The sequence below is a fragment of the Protopterus annectens genome, chromosome 7.part0 (assembly GCF_019279795.1).
Source record: "Protopterus annectens isolate FY-2018-M chromosome 7.part0, PAN1.0, whole genome shotgun sequence".
Lineage (NCBI taxonomy): Eukaryota > Metazoa > Chordata > Ceratodontiformes > Protopteridae > Protopterus > Protopterus annectens.
Window position 1 is genome coordinate 175,223,167 of NC_056739.1, and position 21,271 is coordinate 175,244,437.

Genomic DNA, 21,271 nt, shown 5'->3' on the forward strand with positions numbered 1-21,271 from the left:
AATCAGTGTGTCTCACAGTCACAGCCCTTAAGGCCAAACAACACACCAAATACACTTGTTATAGAGGACTCTATTGTCTGGCACACTGAAGTCCCACTCACCGGACTGAACAAGGAGAAGGTCACTGTATGCTGCCTGTCGGGTGCCAGGATCCGCTGCATAACGCAAGCACTCAGGTCACTCCAAAGCAAGTACAAGTATGACTCTGTCATTGTCCATGCTGGTGTGAATGACCTGAGATGTACCTCCCTGGACTACATGAAAAGAGACATAAAGGAGCTCTCTGATCATGTAGCCCAGGCTGGTATGACCCTGACCTTGAGTAGCATCTTGCCCTCACCTAGAATGATACCACAGTATAAAGTCAAAATGATCAGCTTCAACAATTGGCTAAAGTATTGGTGTCATTCAAAGGGGATCCAGTGTCTGTCAGCCTGGGATGACATGCTCGACAAGCCACGTTGCTTTGCTAGGGACGGCTTGCACCTGTCACCCTTAGGCTTTCGTATACTGGCCAAGGCTCTTGCCACCCCCATAGTGCCTTTTTTAGGCAAGGCTCAAAGGGCAAACCCACCTCCATAGACAACCCAAGGATAAAAAAACTAAAGGTAATGCTACTCAATGCACTCGAGGCTCTCCTCAGTATGGAGAAAATCGATGTCTGTGCAGTAACAGAAACCTGGTTCAAGGCTCCTGAGAGCACCCCAGCACTACCAGGTTATAACTCATACCATGTGTTTCGGCCCCAAAACTCGGACTGAAGCAGAAAAGGAGGGGGAGTATCTATATTCATCAAAGATACCTACACCTCCAGGTTAGTGGCACTGCACGAAGCATCGGAAACCATCCATGTGCAACTAACAGTGGGCAAAACTGCCTTTCAGTTTGTAGCCTGCTACAGAACACTCTCCCTATTACAGGAACCCCACTTGGCATTCCTGAGAACACTGGAGAATATGAAGGTCTCTCCAAACACTATGTTATTGGGTGACTTCAACTACCCAAACATTGACTGGGAAAACTACTCAAGCCCAAACACCCTCACCCAACGGCTCCTTGAATTTATAAACTCTAATGCAATGGAACAACTGGTCACCACTCCCACAAGAGGAAACAACATATTGGACCTGTTAATCACCAACATGGGGACTCTGTTCCACACCAGAGGTAAACTCCTCATTGGTAAGATCAGACCATAAACAAATTTCCCTGGACATCCATATCCCGTCCCCACCCCCAGCCAAGGAAATCACGGTAAAGAATTTCTCAAAAGCCAACTTTGCACTTCTCAAGACTGAGGTGGAATCCTTCAAAGCCCCCGGGCCAGAGGATAATACAGCCCAATCTGCAGAATCCTTTACAAATGCATTCTATGAGCACCTGCAGGGATGCATGGATCATGCTATCCCAAATAAAACCAAGACTCACTCCTCCAAAAACAGGAGACCTGTCTGGTGGACCCCGGCCATAAATAAGCTATACAACAGAATGAGGAAGCTACTACATGACAGAGCAAAATTCCAAAAAGGGACAGCATCTCTGATCAGTATTAGCAAGAAACTTCAATCACTCGTAAAATCATCAAAGGCCTGTTTTGAAAGAAAAATTGCCCTAGACACTAAAGATAATCACAAGGCCTTCTTTAGTTATGTCAGGAATATGGGTGGAAACTCCCAGATATGCTCTGAATTGTTGCATAATGGTACAAAATATACTGGACCTACAGACATAGCCAACATCCTGGCTGACAGATTCAGTGCAAACTTCTCCCCCCCTTCCCTCCCAAAGGAGCAAATGCCTATCCCAACTGAATGTAACTTCCCTCACATCACAGATGCACAGGTGAAAGCTGCACTCTCCAAAGCAAAATACACAGCATCTATGGGACCGGACGGTGTCCCAGGCTGTGTCTTACATGAGCTCCAAGAAGAACTGAACCCTCACATTAAGTCACTGTTCAAACTTAGCCTTACTACAGGATATGTACCCAAAGAATGGCGTACAGCTACAGTGGTCCCACTCCACAAAGGTGGTGCCACAACGGATCCCTGGAACTATCGCCCCATAAGCCTGACTAATCTGGTCTGTAAAGCTATGGAGCATATTATCATGGAACTTATAAACAAAGACATTGGGAACCTCCAGACACTGGACCCTACCCAATTTGGCTTTGTTATGGGCAGATCTTGCCTCTTAAACCTAGTTGATTTCTTTGAAACAGTTACGAAAGCCATAGATGAGGGCAAGGTAGTCCACACAGCCTACCTGGACCTCACAAAAGCCTTTGACACAATACCCCACTCGGACATCATAAATAAGCTTACCAGCTTAAATATCAACCCCTATATCACACGATGGGTTGCAAACTGGCTCAGGGATAGAACCCACATGGTCAGAATCGCAGGTGCCATGTCCGAATCCAAACCAGTTACAAGTGGCGTCCTACAGGGCTCAGTTCTGGGACCTCTCTTGTTCGGTATATACTTCGCTGAGGTTTAGGCTAACACAGGGGGATTATGGCTGACAAAGTTCACAGATGACTGCAAACTGAGGGCCATAATCGAATCTCCAGCTGACACAAGCATCCTCCAAAGGGGTCTCACAGAGACGGATGCTTGGTGCCAGAGCCACGGCCTCAAGCTAAATGCTAAAAAGTGCATAGTCATCCCCTTTGGGAAAAACAAGGTGCCCACAAATTACCACATAGGTGGTAATCCATTAAGTACGAAAGAAGTAATTAGAGATTTGGGGACAAACGTAGATAGTAATCTCTCCTTTGATAATCACGTTGCCAAAGTGGTTAGAAAGACTTTCTATATAGCCCACCATATCACGAAAGGGTTTGCATCTAGATCAAGAGAGGTCATTGTGCCCCTCTACTCATCACTCATCAGGTCCATAATTGAATACAATGCCCCCTTTGGGATGTACCTTAACCGACACCTGCAGCAACTGGAGAGACCACAAAAGTACCTCACCAAGAGGATCATGGGATACAAACAGATGTCCTATGCAGCTCGACTTAAGAAACTCCAGCTCTACTCAGTTGCTTACCGCCTATTTAGAGGCGATCTATGCCTGACGTAAAAAGCCATGTCAAACCCAGAATTAATGGACATGCTCCACCTCATAAAATCCAAGTCCCTTAGAGCTACATGCTCCAGGGACTTAAACCTCAGCACAAAAATAAATAGGACATGCTGGAGGGACAGATTCATTTCCCAGAGGCTCCCCTCACTCTGGAATAGAATCCCAATTCATGTTAGACATAGCCCCTCGCTGACCCTCTTCAAGCGAAATCTGGACGCGTGGATGGGAAATCACAAATTCACCCCTGGGATCTCTTCTGTGTCCCTGCTAGACAGAGGCACAGTAAACTAATCATAAAGGGTACCTTCTGTGACCTACTGTACAGAGGCACAGTAGGCTAATCTAATAGGGAGGTGGAAGCCAAATACACTCTGGCTAGGCTTATAAATGCCCTAGGGCTGATAGCCTAGTATCTACCTATGAACCTATGAACTACTCATGTACCAATACACTTGCCCAATGTTTCCTGGAATTCATTAATTCCAGTGCCCTGGACCAGCTCGTTTTACCCCACTAAAGGTAGCAACATCCTTGACCTGATCATTACTAACATGGGCGACCATTGCTCTACACCAATAGTTAACTCCTCCCTGGTTAGATCTGACCACAAATTAATCACCTTGGAAATCCCCCCCCCCCCCACCGCAAAGGTAACCACCATGAAAAACTTTGGGCTCCTAAAAACAGAGGTGGCTAACTTCACTGCACCCATGCAAATGGAGATCAGTTGCATGACTGCCGAATCATACACCAGTGCACTGTACGAACATGTACACAAATGCATCGATCTCGCCATACCCTATAGAACCAAGATGCTCTCCTCCAAAAAAGGGAGCCAATCTGGTGTTCCCCTGCCATAAACAAACTCTACAACAGAAGGAGGAAACTGATGTGGAATAAGGTGAAGTCCCAAGACTGGAAAAACACTCTTATCAGCCTCAACAAAAAGTTGAGATCCCTCATAAAATCCTCTAAAGCTAGCTATGAAAACAGAATTGCAGCAGATAGTAAAGACAATGATACATAGTTATGTAAAGAATCTCCACAGCAATAGCCAGATTTGCTCTGAGCTACTGCACAATGGTACCTTCTATACCAAGCCAACAGATATTGCCAATATACTGGCCGACAGATTCAGTGCCAACTTTACCCCGCCCCCCAAGGGACCAGTCACAATACCAGTAGATTGCCAGGCACCCAGTATTACTGCTGCATGGGTTAAAACAGCACTGTCCAAGGTAAAAAATACAGCTTTTATGGGACCTGGCAATATCCCTGGCTGTGTTCTACATGAACTACAGAGTGAACTGGCACCTCACCTGTGTGCTCTGTTCAATCATGGCTTCACCTCAGGCATTGTCCCTACCAAATGGTGCACTGCTACAGTCATCCCTCTCAACAAAGAAGGAGCGACTACAGACCCTGGGAACTATCTCCCCCATTAACCTGACAAGTCTGATATGCAAAGCTATCTAATGCATCATCATGGACCTAATAAACAAGGATATAGGGAATCTCCAAACTCTGGATCCCACAGAGTTTGGTTTTGTGACGGGTAGATCATGCCTGCTCAACTTGGTCAACTTCTTTGAGTCAGTCACCAGAGCTGTGGATGAAAGCAAGGTGGTTCATACAGCCTACCTTGATCTGGCCAAGGCCTTTGATACCATTCTCCACTCAGGAATCATAGCAAAACTCGCTAAGCTAGGCATCAACCCATATATCACTAGGTGGGTTGCAAACTGGCTTACAGGTAGCTCCCACAGTGTTAAAATAGGTGACTGCAAGTCAGACTGCCAACTAGTCATGAGTGGAGTCCCACAGGGTTCGGTCCTAGGTCCTCTCCTGTTTGGCATCTACTTCTCTGAAGTCCAGGCCAACACGAAGGGACTCTGGCTGACAAAGTTCACAGATAATTGCAAGTTGGGAGCTATTATTAACTCCCCAAGTGATGTTGACATCCTATAGAATGGCCTCACTGAGACCAATGACTGGTGTCAGACCCATGGCCTTAAGCTCAATGCCAAAAACTGTGTCGTCATCCCCTTTGAGAAAAAACTGGTTCCCATGAGTTACCACATCGATGGTAGTCCACTGAACACAGAAGGCATTATAAGCGATCTGGGAACACATGTTGACAGCAACCTCTCTTTTGACCACCACATTGCCACTGTGATAAGAAAGTCCTTTTATATGGCACATCTCATTAATAAGGGTTTTGCATCCAGGAAGAAAGAGGTCATTGTCTCCCTCTACTCTTCCCTCATTAGGCCAATCATTGAGTACAATGCCCCATTTGGTATGTGCCTCACTAAACACCTGCAACAACTGGAGAGGCCACAAAAGTACCACAAAAAGAGGATTCTAGGCCTTAAACATTTGTCCTATATGGATAGACTAAAAAAACCTCCAACTATTCGCTGTCTCATATCACCTACTTAGAGGCGATCTCTGCTTGACTTACAAAGCCATGTCTGACCCAGCTCTGTTAGAAATGCTACATCTGAAGAAATCCCAATCCCTCCGCACCATATGTTCCAAAGACCTCAACCTCATCACCACAATCAACAGAACATGCTGGAGGGACAGGTTCATAACCCAGAGACTGTCCATGCTATGGAACTGACTTCCCATACATGTCAAACAGAGCACCTCACTGGCCCTCTTCAAGAGAAATCTTGATGAGTGGATGGGAAATAGAAAATTCACCCTGGGGATCACTCCAGTGGCTGTACTCAACAGAGGCACTAGGAACTAAGGTTGGGTGGCACAATGCCAGGGTAATCCTATGGGCTAGGCTTGTAAAGGCTCCAGGGCCATTAGCCTAGTACACAGCTAGGAACTGCCTTAATAGGGACTGTCCTGCAATCCTGGATTAGTTGAGAAGTGGAAACCCTACACACGCGCACACACACACACACACACACACACACACACACACACACACACACACACACACAAATACACACATTTCCACATGCATTCTATTACCTGAAAAACACTAGGCTCTGTGTCAAGTAACTGAAATTGCAGAAAGGGAATGGACTTTTTAACATCACATGGTCAAACGTCCATTTGATTATAATTTGAAATTTTTTTCTTTCACTTTTTCTTTTCTGCTGTATAAAGCTACCTCATACAATTAATTCCTAGTTAAGTGCACCTGCAGGAAAGAAGGAAGTCCCTTTTCCTGTGATCCTGTTTAGTGGTATCATGAAGGTGTTTAGAACTGCTGGTACTACAATGTTATACTTTCCCTGTACAGCAGGGGGAGCTACAGTACTGCACTGGAACATGTTCAGATGAAAGGCAGGCTTTTACAATCTGATCTGTGTTATAAGGCAAATAACAAACCAAACATATGAAAAAAAGCAAATACCATCTAACAAATGGAAGAACTAATTCACCATAAATGAGATATAAAATTTAATACAAAATGTTAGTGACTTTGGGCATGAAAGTGCTAACATTTTGTTATTAAACTTTATATTTCAGTTGTTCTATTTGTTGGTATGCATTACATTGCACTGGCCACAACCCAAGATCTTATACAGTAGCAATTACAGAGCAGTTACATATAGCAGTTAGGTTTTTGTTACAGCATTCTTTTTCGATGAATCATTTTATTCATTTCATAACACATCACGGTCAGCCTTTGGTTAACTGGTGCCCTAGGCAAAAGGTCTACACAGGGCATCCCCATACCTCCCGGTACCCCCTTTCTGGTCTATTTACACCATCCAGATTACTTTTTTCTCTGTTTCTTTTCAGAGTTTGTCTTACTTTTCATTTTTTTCTGTCTTTATTCAACACATTTTAAAAAAAACATTTCTTTACTACAAAAAATTAAACAGATAAATACTGGAAAAACACCCTGCTAGAGCAGCACCCTAGGCAGCTGCCTAGTTGGTCTATGCCTAAGGCCAGCTATGTAACATGCAACACCATCATTTTCCATTTAATTTATACACAAACCACAAATTTATAACAATATCAATGTATGCAGTTTCTTTTAAAATGTTACGCTTTACTCTTTTTCCTTTTTCCAGAACTGACAGTATCTCTCTGCCTTCCTTCTATTAATTTCCCAGTTACATTTTACATGGTCTTTCCCTGGTATTGTGCAATCTCTGTGTTAGAATATATAACTATCGGGGGGGTGACTTGCCCTGCACAAAAAATTACATTTGACTGCTGGCTGCATGCTCCATGGTTATTTCTCAGAGCATGTGCAATGATGTAGCAATGTTTTATTGTACTGACATTAGCAATGCTGACATGTGGGTGTTTACACTAGTTTAAGTACACCTGTATACATTCAGCATAGTTGTCTGCATCCTCTGAGAGGGGCAGTGGTATTAAGCTACTGATACCCTCCCTTTGGAGGTTGTAGTCAGCTTTTGAGAAGTTTTTTAGCCTGGTTATTGGTGGGGCAGAAACTTTGAATGAGACTGACTGATGGTCTGATCTCATCAGGGAAGAACATACTATGGGAGTGGTGCAGTGGTCGCCCGTATTGGTGATAACCAAGTCCAGAATGTTATCTCCCCTTCTGGGGGATGAGACGAGCTGGTATAGTGCCCTAGAACTGATGAAGTCAAGGAATCTTTGGTTGAGCACATTAGTGCAGGAATAGTTCACCCAGTCTATGGTGGGGTAGTTGAAGTCACCAAAGATCAGGCTGTTAAGGGGTACCTTGATGGATTCAAGTAGGTCCACGTAGGAGGAGTGAGTGTCCTGAGTCATGGAGGAGGTCTATAGCTGGCTATGAAGGGAGTCTTGCCAACTGTCAGTTGCAGCTGGAGTAGTTCCAGTGCATCATGCTGGCAAACCAGTCTGGAGGTGTGCCAGTTCTTAATGAAGATAGAATCTCCATCACCCTTAGTCTTCCCCGACCTCAATTTGTGGTTGAAATGTGTGGAATGAGGTATAGACTGGTAAGGCAGGAGTGCTCTCCACAGCCCTGAACCAAGTTTCTGTGACCACACAGACATCAACATCTTGCAGTACGAGGAGAGCCTTCAGTGAGTGCATTTTCAGGTTAAGGCTCCTAGCGCTAAGCAGCATGACCTTCAACTTGCTTTTTGACAGATCTTTTATATTGGAAGATTTGTCTTTGTGACATTGCCTAAAAAAGGCATAATGGGGGAAACAAGAGTCTTGGCCAAGATCCAGAATCTCAGGGGTGACAGGTGGAGGCCATCTCTGGCAAAGCATTGAGGCCTGTTAACCATGTCATCCCAGGCAGACAGATACTGGCTGGATCCATTTGGAATGACACCAGAGAACTCCAACAGAAGAACTGGTATATCATTTCTCCCACAAATCACAGACCGAATACAGTGACCCCTAGGGCAAAACATACATACTCTCAGTGTCTTCAATAAATATAATCAAATTTCAGGATAAAAGAACATTGCCATGAAAAACACATGACACACATGAAGGCTGGGGTAAGAATGGTCAGGAAACCTGTATGGCATGCTGTCAGAAATGAATCATCCACACACTGAGGGATTCTGTAAAGTTAAATGCCTTCTTTCATATCTCTTTCTGTACATCAGCGCTTTTGTACTTTGAAGGATGCAAGTCATATATCACACTACAACAGCTGGACAGGCCACAAAAGTACCTCACAAAAAGGATCCTAGACCTTAAACATATGTCCTACATGGACAGACTCAAGAAACTTCAGCTGTTCTCAGTCTCTTATCGTCTACTTAGAGGTGATCTCTGCTTGACTTACAAAGCCATGTCCAATCCAGCCCTACTTGAAATGCTACACCTAAAGAAATCCCAATCCCCCAGCACCACACACTCCAGAGAGCACAACCTCATTACTACAATTAACAGAACATGCTGGAGGGACAGGTTCATCTCCCAAAGACTACCCATACTCTGGAATAAGCTTTCCATTCATATCAAGCAGAGCACCTCGCTGGCTCTCTTCAAGACAAATCTTGATGAGTGAATGGGTAACAGAAAGTTCACTCCAAGGATAATTTCAGTTGCCCTATTGGATAGGGGCACTGTGAACTAACATCGGGTAGCATGGTGCCTAGGCAATTTTTTTGGGCTAGGCTTGTAAAGGTTCCAGGGCCATTAGCCTAGTACACACCTATGAACCTATGAACTATATGGTAAAACTTTGGATAAGTGACTGATGGGTAGATGACCTTTTCACTGACACCTAAATCCCATAACATTTATGTTGAATAATATTAATTTTGTGGTCTGCTGCAGACCTGATAAAGTACTGTAATATGGCAGATGATGGTGTAGTTCAAAGGGCTGCAGTGGCACTAAGTATGGACGATGCTCTCCATATCACTATTACAGAACCACTCTGCAGCCACAGATGCCACAGATGTCCTTTGATACAGGCGGTGCTGCTCTTTAACGTGTCATGTATCAGAAAAGAATAATATTAAGCTACAATCGACCACTAAGTCTACAAGATACGTAATACACGTTCTCATTTTTTAAATTGGTCGGCAAGTAAGTCCTGGAAGTGCACTGGTTTTAAAGGCTTGTACCACAGTCATCCTACTACAGCACTCTGATGGTTGCTAATAAAAGTAGTTCAGGGCACTTAGAATGATGAAGTGCAGCTGTACCAACCCTTGCAAGCAGAAATGACCCAATGCTACTTCAAAAAAGGAAATATGGGTGAATGTTGTACAGAAATAGTGTTGTAGACCAGTGCTTAAGAACTTATCTGAACTAACCTGGACTAAAGTTTCCAATGTTAGGACCGCATGGGACCCCAAACTTTAAAAGGCTGCAAACCCTGCCCCCTAATTCCTTATGCTCAACTTCCCAGAAGCTAAACATCTTAAAATGGTTGTGAATGACACTAGGTTGCTTCAAAGTTTCTTGGATATATTAAAGTATTTTTTTCTGATAACTTGTGTCAGATTATACTCTCTTTCATCCACTCCACTTACTTTTATAAAAATAACATTCTTACATTGTTTTTACTTACTCTTTTCTGTTCTTTCTTACTTTTTTTCAGGACCTTAGGCTGTATGCTCCTGTTTACATTACTGGTTTTGCTAAAGAAATTATTTAATTTCAATATGCATTTTTTTGTGTTTAGGACCTTCCCGAAACCATTGTGACTGCCTTGGGCTGACTGCAATCATCGTCAGTATGAAAATCACTCCTACAAGGTGCTGTCAGAGAACATTAGAAAACTATGTGATGGCAGAGACAATATTAGAGGCTAACTATTAGAGGCTAACTATCTTTCATTTCAGTTAGGGCATCCTCCTACCAGCTTTTAACTACTCCAAAAAGGCAAATGGTTGAAAAAAGAAAAAAAGATGGATGGAAAATGAGGCTAAAACTCATACTATCTTGAAACACTGCCTGCAGAAGCAACTTGCTCAGGGGGGTTTTCACCCACCCTTCCCATCTGTACTATGATGGAAGCCCAGTTTTCACCTCAGGGTCAGGAGATTAGTTTGCTTTCACCATTTAGGTGTCCTAACCCTGTTTTTATCCCACTGTGGGTCTCCCTCCATGGGGCGCCTGAGACAATTGTCCTTCTCTTGCATTAACCTTTTCTTGTTCAATATTTTTCTATTTTCTTATTGCTGGAGACAGATTATTTCTGTCTGGTGTCATAAAACATCTGACTTATCCAGTAACACCCAGGAGTCAGACCCCAATGGATCCTCAAATGACATTTATTCCCCCCAAGAGGTGTCATCCGTACCATGTTCCAGGCATTAGACTCATTAATTCTGACTATTTATAACAGTTGTTATATTGACACTGATAACGTCAATGCCTGGGGATGGATATCCAAAGTTAGTGTCTAATTTTACCTGTTGTTTACAGCTAATCATATATTCAAAGACACCATTATCACCACTGTAGTAACCACATCTTGCTATTGGATTTCCAATGATCTCCTCCATGTACAAAGGAGTGGACTAAATGCAGCGTGGTCTGCATTTCAGACCATTATTTTTTACCTGCCCACTAAGGTAGGCTGAGACTCTTCTGCAGCAGCCACCCAATCTTCTACACGATTCTTTTATCCAGGAAGTGGACCATCTCTCCCTCTTGCTTCTCCAGTCTTTTGATGGAAATATGTTTCTTAAGAGGACAACTGTATCAACCCTGTCCAAATCCCATGTGACTAAAGAGCATAGTAAAAAGTGCCTCTACAGAGCAAGATTAAGTACCACTGCATAAGTAACTACAGAATACTCCGTATATCTCATTCTGAGCACATTAGCTATCTTAATATCTTAGCTAAAGTTACCATTAAGCCCAATACCTTCTTATGAGGAACTTCAACTATCCATCGATAAACTCAATGACCTACACCAAAACCAATGGTTTGCATGCCCAATGATTCATTGATATTATAAATGTTAACTTCCTTTTACAAATAGCTAACCATTCTACTGCAGGCCCCAGTACCGTACATCTTGTCCTCACAAATATTTCTCCTTCTTGTACACTGCCATATGTGCTTGGAGAAAGAAGTGGAGCTTTTTTTTTGTTCTTCCAATGAAGAGCTCAGGGGAATGAAGTACCACATCAGAGACCAGCCCCAGGCACTACATGAGCCAGTTATGGCTTTGCAATACCCAACAGTGTCCAGAACTAGCCCACAGTTATACTACCCATTCTGACATCAAGGAAATAGTTAATATCCTAGCTGACAAATTTAATGCAATTTATGTAACAAGAGAAACAGATTGCTTAATGCTTATAAGAAGTCTTGTTCTATCACCTTAAGAGCACACTTTGATGACCTGGAGAAGTCTTATTCTATCTACCTTAAGAGCACACTACAGTGACCTGGAGAAGTCTTGTTCTATCTACCTTAAGAGCACACTTCAGTGACCTGGAGAAGTCATGTTCTATTTACCTTAAGAGCACACTTCAGTGACCTGGAGAAGTCTTGTTCTATCTACCTTAAGAGCACATTTCAGTGACCTGGCTTTAGGGAACAACTATGAAGCTTAAAGCTGAATATGAACTTCAAATATCAGCAAGTGAAGAACTATCACCCCAGCAGTGTAGCAAAGGAGGCAACTTTCCTGAGCCAGAGGTGTTTCGGAGCACAACTGGAAGTGCAGTTTCTGCATTCTTTTTTCTGTACTGGCATTTCTCAATCACTCTATAGAAAGGCAATTCAGCAAATGGCTTGTGACAGTTTAAAAGAAGAAAAAAAACATGTCCTTGTTTTCCTATTTAATTGAAGAACTGAGGTCTCAGGGCGAGGGTGGGAATTTGACTTGGACCACAGAGTGGACCTTTGTTTTGTTCTTCCGGGGGGGGGGGTGAAGTGCCACATCAGAGACCAGCCCAGGCACTTGATGAAATGTCTAGAACTAGTCCACAGTTATACTGCCCACTTTGATTCCAAAGAAATTGTTAATACTCTACTTGACAAATTTAATGCAAATTTTAGTCCACCTGCCAGTCCTCTCAAAAGTAAGAACATTTCATCCTTAGGCCCAGATAAAACACCATATTCTCTGACTTTTAGTATCAAGTGTGGCACATTTCAACCCTTACTTAACCTCTTTAATCCGGCCTTTTCCACCGGATACACTGCTGAAGCCTGGAAAGAAGCCACCGTAATGCAATTTTGCAAAGGTGGGCCAAACAAAGACCATCGTAAATATAGACTCATTAGCCTCATATGTAAAACATGGAATGCATTATCTCAGGCTTCTTTCTTAACACTCTACTCTCATTAATTTGGTTTTGTCAAAGGAAAGTCCTGATTGCCTCTTTAACCCCATTAATTTCTTTAAAAAAAACATATCAAAGCACTGGGTAGTGGTTATGCAGTACAGTTACGTATGCAGCATATCTGGATGAGTCCAAGACCTCTGACACTATTTCTCATGCAGGCATTACTGACAGACATAAATCTGAATATAAATCCTTATATTGCATTACAGAACCTATGTGTTTAGAATTGCAGGTGCTGCTTCTGAAAGCAAAATAGATACCGGTAGTATACTGCAGGGTTCAGTGATGAGTCCTCTCCTATTTGGCACCTATTTCTCAGGCCTTCAAGTCAACTCTCCAAGTCAAAGTTAGTAGATGTCTGCAAAATGGGTGTTGTTATTTAATCTTCCACTGACGCAAAATTGCTCCAACCTGGGTTAGAGGATGTTAAGAACTGATCCAAGTACAACAGTCTCAAATTAAGCATGAAAAATGTACAGTTGACTTTGGAAAACCAACATCTCCCATACCATACCATATAGATCACAACCTCTTCCAGTCAGATACTGTCATAAAGACTATAAGCATTCTTGTTGATAATTCTGTATCTTTTGACAATCGTTTCACCACAGTAGTTTGTCTAGCACATTTAACTTCCAAAGGCATCTCCTCTAGATTCAGAGAAGCTTTAATCTACCTTTATTCATATCTCATACCACCCATTTTTGAACACAGTGCCTCTTTTGGCTTGTATTGGTCTAAACATATCAATTAACACGAGAGACCTAAGAAATTCCTAACTAAAAAGATTAGTGTCCTCAAAAATCTTGGTTACCAGGACAGACTGACAGCCCTCTCTTTCTATACTCAGTTTCTTATAGAGTTCTCCATGAAGCTCTATGTCTAGCTTTTTGAGCCATGAAAGAGCCAATGATTTCTGACCTCCTGTTACTTTCCAGAACAAATGGTTCCTCAAATACCATGTTAAACAAACTAAACCTTCATCAACAGATAAATAAAACACATTGGCATGACAGGTTCATATTCCAAAAGGTTCATGGGCTATTTATTCATGAAGATTTTTAGAAGCCTAACCCTACCTTTTCATGAAATTTTTATCCCTTGTAATTTAAGGAAGACTAACCCAGCGATGGTTAGAACATTTACATGTTACCCCTATCTAAAGGGGAAAAGGGATCTATACCAGGGGTGAGTTTGTGGTTTCCCATCCATTTGTCCAGATTATGTTTGAGGAGAGTAAATGAAGTACTTTGTTTTATGTATTCCCCACATTTGGAGCAAACTTCCACTACAAGTCAAGGAGTAGCACCCTTGCCACCTTCAAGGTAAACCTAATTAATTGGATCAGCACCCTCAGATTCTCCCTGGTCTATTTTGTATCGCCATCCTTTGGGCTGGGGGAACTTCTGAATACAGGTTACTGGCTAGGCTTAAATTGGTCTGCAGAATGGCTGCCCAATACATACCTCTGAATGAGTGGTACTGGCAAATCTGAGCCCATTTTTTGGTGGCTGATACCAAAGCCAGGAATCTGCAAAACTTCAAGCAGTTCCACCACCATGTGTGATCTTTCACAAGAGTTTCTTCATACAGTAACTCTTCCTTTATGTCTAAATTTGACAAAGAGTCTTGAATTTATCAGTCTGCTAAATCTCTTAGGTTTATTCTCTACAAATTCTAATGTTGATTTTTTGACCAGCTACATTCCAAAATACACATTGCAATTAAATCACAAGGATACCCCAAAATACAAAATGAAACACTAAAGATGATAGTAGGATATAAATCAAAGTGAAAGAAGAACAGGCAAGTGTTCATTCACAAAGAATAATTAAAATGCCTGATATTGGGATGGTAACAACTCATCAGGAGAAGAGATAAAACATCTCCCTCAAGAGGTTGGTAGCCAATGTCGGAAAATTCAAGAGTGGTAGCAGGAAAGGAGGTTACAGATTTGACAGTTGCAGGGAAATGGTTTGAAATGCAATTAAAACCATATGTTTTAAAATGGCATGTCACATGCTGAATTTCAGTTCCTTTCTGTAATATGTAGATAAACTTTGCATTTATTTTATAATTTTTGTAAATGTTTGCTATATCCCTTCTTATATATATATATATATATATATATATATATATATATATATATATATATATATATATATATGGTTCCCTATCAGAAGCCTGAAACACTATAAGCCTGAAAATCAAAATCCTGAAACCAAAAGCCTGAAAATTCAAAATCCCGAAAACCCAAAATCCTGAAACTCAAAATCCTGAAAACACAAAATGGACATACTGACGTCATTGTGGCTTTGCTATTGTTAGCCCTGTGGTGTTAGGTCATGCGTTGGGTTCAGGTAAGTGTGTGGTTGGTTTTATGTTAGGGTTAGGGGCGGTTTAAGTGAGTTAGGGTTAGGGCGCAGGTTAGGCATGTATGCAATAGTGACAAATATTGGGGTTAGGGGCGGTTTAAGTGAGTTAGGGTTAGGGCGCGGGTCAGATGAGTGTGCGATAGTGACGGACCTTAGGGTTAGGGTTAGGGTCAGGGTCAGTTGGTAGATATTAGTGTCTTTATAGTGACATATTAGCATTATTTGTGTTTTCAGGATTTTGAGTTTCAGGATTTTGGGTTTTCGGGATTTTTAATTTTCAGGCTTTTGGTTTCAGGATTTTGATTTTCAGGCTTATAGTGTTTCAGGCTTCTGATAGGGAACCATATACATATATATATATATATATATATATATATATATATATATATATATTTATATTTATATATACCTAACAACTGTCTAAATTGTCTAAATTAGCCTGATAAATGTTAATTTAGTGAAACTGTATGTCTGGAGCTTTTCTCTCCAGGTCTCTCTTGAAGATGGTCTCTGCCCAGTCAAACCATCATGTTTAACAAACGCAGTAAATCAATCCATTATACATGCCGTTAAATTACAACAATGTAACCCGTGTTATTAATTAAAATACTGAGATAAAAGGAAATAAGCATTTGAAACATTTAAGGGGTTAGATGGGCAGGGTGAGGGGAAAAGTAATATCCAATAATGGAAGCAAGGAGGGTGCAGGAGGAATATATTTAAAGCAGCGGGAATTATTAGAGTACTATGTCACCAAAACTGGTGTTATCTTCATTGGGAAACAAAGAATTATGCTGTAGTGACAAAATACTAAATCTAGTTCAGCTTACTACATTATTCTATTTCAGAAATTGTAGCCTGAAGAATTACATTTGATAACATCACTGTTATTTTAATAAACTGAATTAAATTATAGTGCTGCTGTTGAGTTGACAACCAAATTTAGTTTTTGCATATGCCCCTCTCTCAAATCCAATTACAAAGTGCTGAGCAGATCCCTGAGTTACATGTGAGACACTGTGAACAGATAAAGTGAAGAAGTGTTCATTATGCTGAAGTAAGTGAAAGGAAAATGCTTTAATCTAATGTTATTGTAGTATCAATGCTAAGTGTGCAAAATATTCTTGGCAAAAAGGGAAGAAAAAAAACCTAACACCTTGCATTTCTTTAACCAAACAGTAATAAGTTGTTATAAAACATATGCATCTATGACCATGGGAATCATTCACAGACTTTCCTTAGTTATTAGAGTGTATTGTTTGCATAGTGTGTGTGTGTGTGTGTGTGTGTGTGTGTGTGTGTGTGTGTGTGTGTGTGTGTGTGTGTGTGTGTGTGTTTGTGTGTGCATTTGTGCATACATTTTGGTACAGAACCTCTCTTGTTTGTGTGTTATTCTGTATTATACAACGACCCCCCATTAATATTCCAAAACGTGCATGCTGATTGGTCAGCATGCATGTTGTAAATCAGAGTTATAGTAATGGAAAAAGGTCCGGTCGCCCGGACTTTTTCCATTAGTATAACTCTTTTTTTACAGCAAGAGAGAACTCAAGATCTCCGTTGCTTTTTACACACTGTCTCAACGAGTTTAACACAGACAGCTTTAAAAAAAGCAACAGAGATTCTCCGTTCCTTTTTTTAAAGCAGTCCCGTTTAACATAGCGAGACAGTGTGTAAAAAGCAATGGAGATCTTGCTTTCTCCGTTGCTTTTTTCAAAACTGTCTCGCTATGTTAAATGAGTTTAACATAGCGAGACAGCTTTAAAAAAAGCAACGTAGATTCTCCGTTGCTTTTTTTAAACGTGTCTCGCTATGTTAAACTCCTTTAACATAGTGAGACAGTTTGTAAAAAGCAACAGAGATCTTGCTTTCTCCGTTGCTTTTGCCCACAGCTCTGATGTACTGCATAAGCATATGCAAGCGCAGTACATCAGAACTGCGGCAGAATACCAGACAGCTGTGGAAGGGCAGCATGGAGGCATTATACAATGCCATTATTTAAGAAAAGTAATTATTTTTTTTCTTAAATAATGTCATTGTATAATAGCAATAACCCACTTCTGGGTGTGGGTAATGCTGGATTTACCCACGGTTGTCTTTGTTTGGCCACTCCGGCTTCACCCTCATGACCAAACCACACCAACCATGGGTAAATCCAGCATTACCCACACCCAGGCGTGGGTTATTGCTATAGTAAACTTCTAACAGCATGAAATCTGTGAAAGTCCACTGCAGTTTGTTCAAGGGTTTATCATTTATGAAACTAATTCACTCTGTTTAATAGAAAAAGAGATGATGTTTTTTTCATTTTAATTTCTACAAAGTGTTAAGATACATTTCCACTATATGACCAGACTTTTCTCTCAGTTCCTACCAAGCTAATGCACTCTAAGGAGTTACAGTCAGTAAGAAGCCATTGACACATTATGTAAACTGATTGCATTGACTTATATTTCTTACCTTTTTGTGCCACAGGTCTCTTTTCAGCTTCCTCAACAAACACAGAAAACATCTGAGTGGTCATAAATTTCTTCAGACACCTCCTGATTGATCTGGATGACAGAGACTTGCGGAATGGTTTCTCTTGAAACTGAGCCATTTGTGCCCCATTTCTCTTAAGGTATTGTGTATAGTGACCAACAGTCCGAACAAAAAAACATATAAAGGCCTCTGTTACAATGTTGTTCACTTCTTCTAGAGCTATGGGAAAGAAAATATAGCACATGTGTTTCTTATACTTATCTTCATGGCATACAGCCACAGCAATAATGCACAATGGACACTTAACTGGCAAATACAATTGAGAAAAAGATTACATTGTTCAACACATTCACAGACCTGTACCATCAATAACAGCTCACTGTGCTCTAATCTTAGCTAACATGGCTGTGTTAGAAGGTTTTAAAGACACTAAACTCTTTATTACAGAGACAGATTTATTCACTTCCTCAATAATCTAACCTTATTTAGCTTAAAGTTATGCCATGTTACTAACATATTAAACTCGAGTAAGACTTCAAGGCCAAAGACAGAGAGGAAGAGGGACTCATAAAACAACAGATTAATATAATGCTGATAGCAGAACTGCTATGTGTTCCAAAATCTGTGCAAGATGAGAATTCTGCAGCCACAGGATGTCATGATATGCTATTAATGCAGCTCACAAGATGGACTGACGGCATTGTTTAGGAACTGTGAATGTACGGAGTGTAATTCTAGTATGAAGAGCTACCAGAGCCCAGTTTAAAAGCTGGATATCAGCTTTTCAGAAGGTGGTGTTTCTAGTAAATGAAGCATAACCCGAGCAGCCAGAGTACTGATCCAATGGCAAGTTAGTATACAAAACGGAACTGACTAATTGAAGCACATCTTACTGGGAAGTCCCAAAGAATGAACTCAAATCAGAACATGACATCAGGTAAGGGAATACACTGAAAAGTTTCTAAGTCTTAGGAAAGGAACTTCTATAAAAAAGCAGAATAGTGCATTCTGGGAATTAGGCTCTGATAATATTAAAAGTTTCATACCTGGAGAATGTGTTAGCATAAAAAAAGCTGTTGAACTTTTCACTCTGCTTTCAAACTATACTAAAAATATTAAAGTGTTGAAGGTCTACATTAGAAACCTTTCTTAATCTAAGTTGTACGGTAATTGTATACACCTTAAAGTCCCGATGCATCCACGGACCATTACATCACATTTTCAATCTTCACCTGAGAATATGCATATCTGAATGATACTACTCAAGAAGTGGCAGATGGGGAAGCTCCCTGCATGGGGGAGCATGAAATCTGCGAAAGTTTCATACCTGGAGAATGTGTTAGCATAAAAAAAGCTGTTGAACTTTTCACTCTGCTTTCAAACTATACTAAAAATATTAAAGTGTTGAAGGTCTACATTAGAAACCTTTCTTAATCTAAGTTGTATGGTAATTGTATACACCTTAAAGTCCCAATGCATCCACGGAACATTACATCACATTTTCAATCTTCACCTGAGAATATGCATATCTGAATGATACTACTCAAGAAGTGGCAGATGGGGAAGCTCCCTGCATGGGGAGTTTGTCCTTCCCACTTCATCAAGGGCTGTTAATTAAAAAAAAGGTGAAGGTTGATGGCACAGTCTGTCGGACAATCAGGTCTTGAATTAAGGTTTTATGTACAACTAGTTGTACTGAGGGAAACCCACCCTCTTTATAAAAAAAACAAAAAACAAAAAACAAAACAAAAAAAACAGAGAGATTAAGAAAAAGAACAGCAGAATACAAAAAGGAAAGGAGGCATTATGGGTCATCATGAAAACTAGGAATGGCTGAGCCATCTACACAAGGAGTTAAATATGAAAACTTCCCCATGGTAAGTACGGTGTTCATAAACTCATACAATGAGTTATTCCAATGGGAGAACATTAAAACGCACTGCTGCTGTGGGATATTAATTTGTCTTACAGTTTCACCACTCTGACTGCAGCAATGCCAAGGAGCTGAGTCATTTCTGATGGCTAACAAGGAAAAGGCTTCAGACATCTAGTATTAGGCCATCCTCAAGGAGAAGAAATCCTAGACCTAGTGTTCTCATATGGTGAGATGGACTGAAGGTTTTTTAGATCTGCATAATACAACTGTTTGGGAACACCTGTTCAAGTGCAATTCATCTTTTTCCAAATACAGAGCCGAAACACTTAAAACTGAAAACTCTGCTGTTGGGGGGGGGGGGGGGGGCAGATCTTGTCAAAATGGGGGAAGGCCTCAGATGTGCTTGGCAAAGACGTTAGAATGGTAGTCTGGGAAAGCAGTGGGGCCATTTTGTCTCTGCCATTACAAAAGTGACATACTCATGCATGAAATAAATATGCAAATCAAGATAAAAGGAAAATAAATAATACTGTGGATCTCAAACAACTAGATACAAAATGTTAATAACAACACAGTATTCAAGGAAATATAAAGCACGATATATTGCAAAAGGTACCTGAGAATGCACAGCAAATTGGAAAGAAGAAGGCAAGGTATTCAGAAATCTGGAGGTCAGACAGAAGAAATGATTGTCAGTTCAGTCAAGAATGGAGATAAAACTTACTACACACATGAAAGCAAATAAAGAATGGAGATAAAACTTACTACACACACAAAAGAGAATAAAGAATGGAGATGAAACTTACTACACACATAAAAGAGAATAAAGGATGGAGATAAAACTTACTACACACATACAAGAGAATAAAGGATGGAGATAAAACTTACTACACACATAAAAGAGAATAAAGGATGGAGATAAAACTTACTACACACATACAAGAGAATAAAGGATGGAGATAAAACTTACTACACACATACAAGAGAATAAAGAATGGAGATAAAACTTACTACAGACATACAACAGAATAAAGGATGGAGATAAAACTTACTACACACATAAAAGAGAATAAAGGATGGAAATAAAACTTACTACACACATACAAGAGAATAAAGGATGGAGATAAAACTTACTACACACATACAAGAGAATAAAGGATGGAGATAAAACTTACTACACACATAAAAAAGAATAAAGGATGGAGATAAAACTTACTACACACATAAAAGAGAATAAAGGATGGAGATAAAACTTACTACACACATACAAGAGAATAAAGGATGGAGATAAAACTTACTACACACATACAAGAGAATAAAGAATGGAGATAAAACTTACTACACACATAGAAGAGAATAAAGGATGGAGATAAAACTTACTACACACATACAAGAGAATAAAGAATGGAGATAAAACTTACTACACACATACAAGAGAATAAAGGATGGAGATAAAACTTACTACACACATACAAGAGAATAAACAATGGAGATAAAACTTACTACACACATACAAGAGAATAAAGGATGGAGATAAAACTTACTACACACATGCAAGAGAATAAAGGATGGAGATAAAACTTACTACACACATACAAGAGAATAAAGGATGGAGATAAAACTTACTACACACATACAAGAGAATAAAGAATGGAGATAAAACTTACTACACACATACAAGAGAATAAAGGATGGAGATAAAACTTACTACACACATACAAGA

The 21,271-nt window shown here is 40.5% G+C and overlaps 1 protein-coding gene across 2 annotated transcripts in view; it reads right to left on the reverse strand.

The window, feature by feature from the left end:
* DENND2D (DENN domain containing 2D) overlaps positions 1 to 21,271 on the reverse strand; it is a 773,347-nt gene that overhangs the window by 8,179 nt on the left and 743,897 nt on the right. For both annotated transcript variants that reach the window (XM_044076655.1, XM_044076656.1), the window contains exon 11: positions 17,652 to 17,891. In XM_044076655.1, the coding sequence (XP_043932590.1) occupies positions 17,652 to 17,891 (240 nt within the window). The remainder of the gene's footprint in view (positions 1 to 17,651; positions 17,892 to 21,271) is intronic.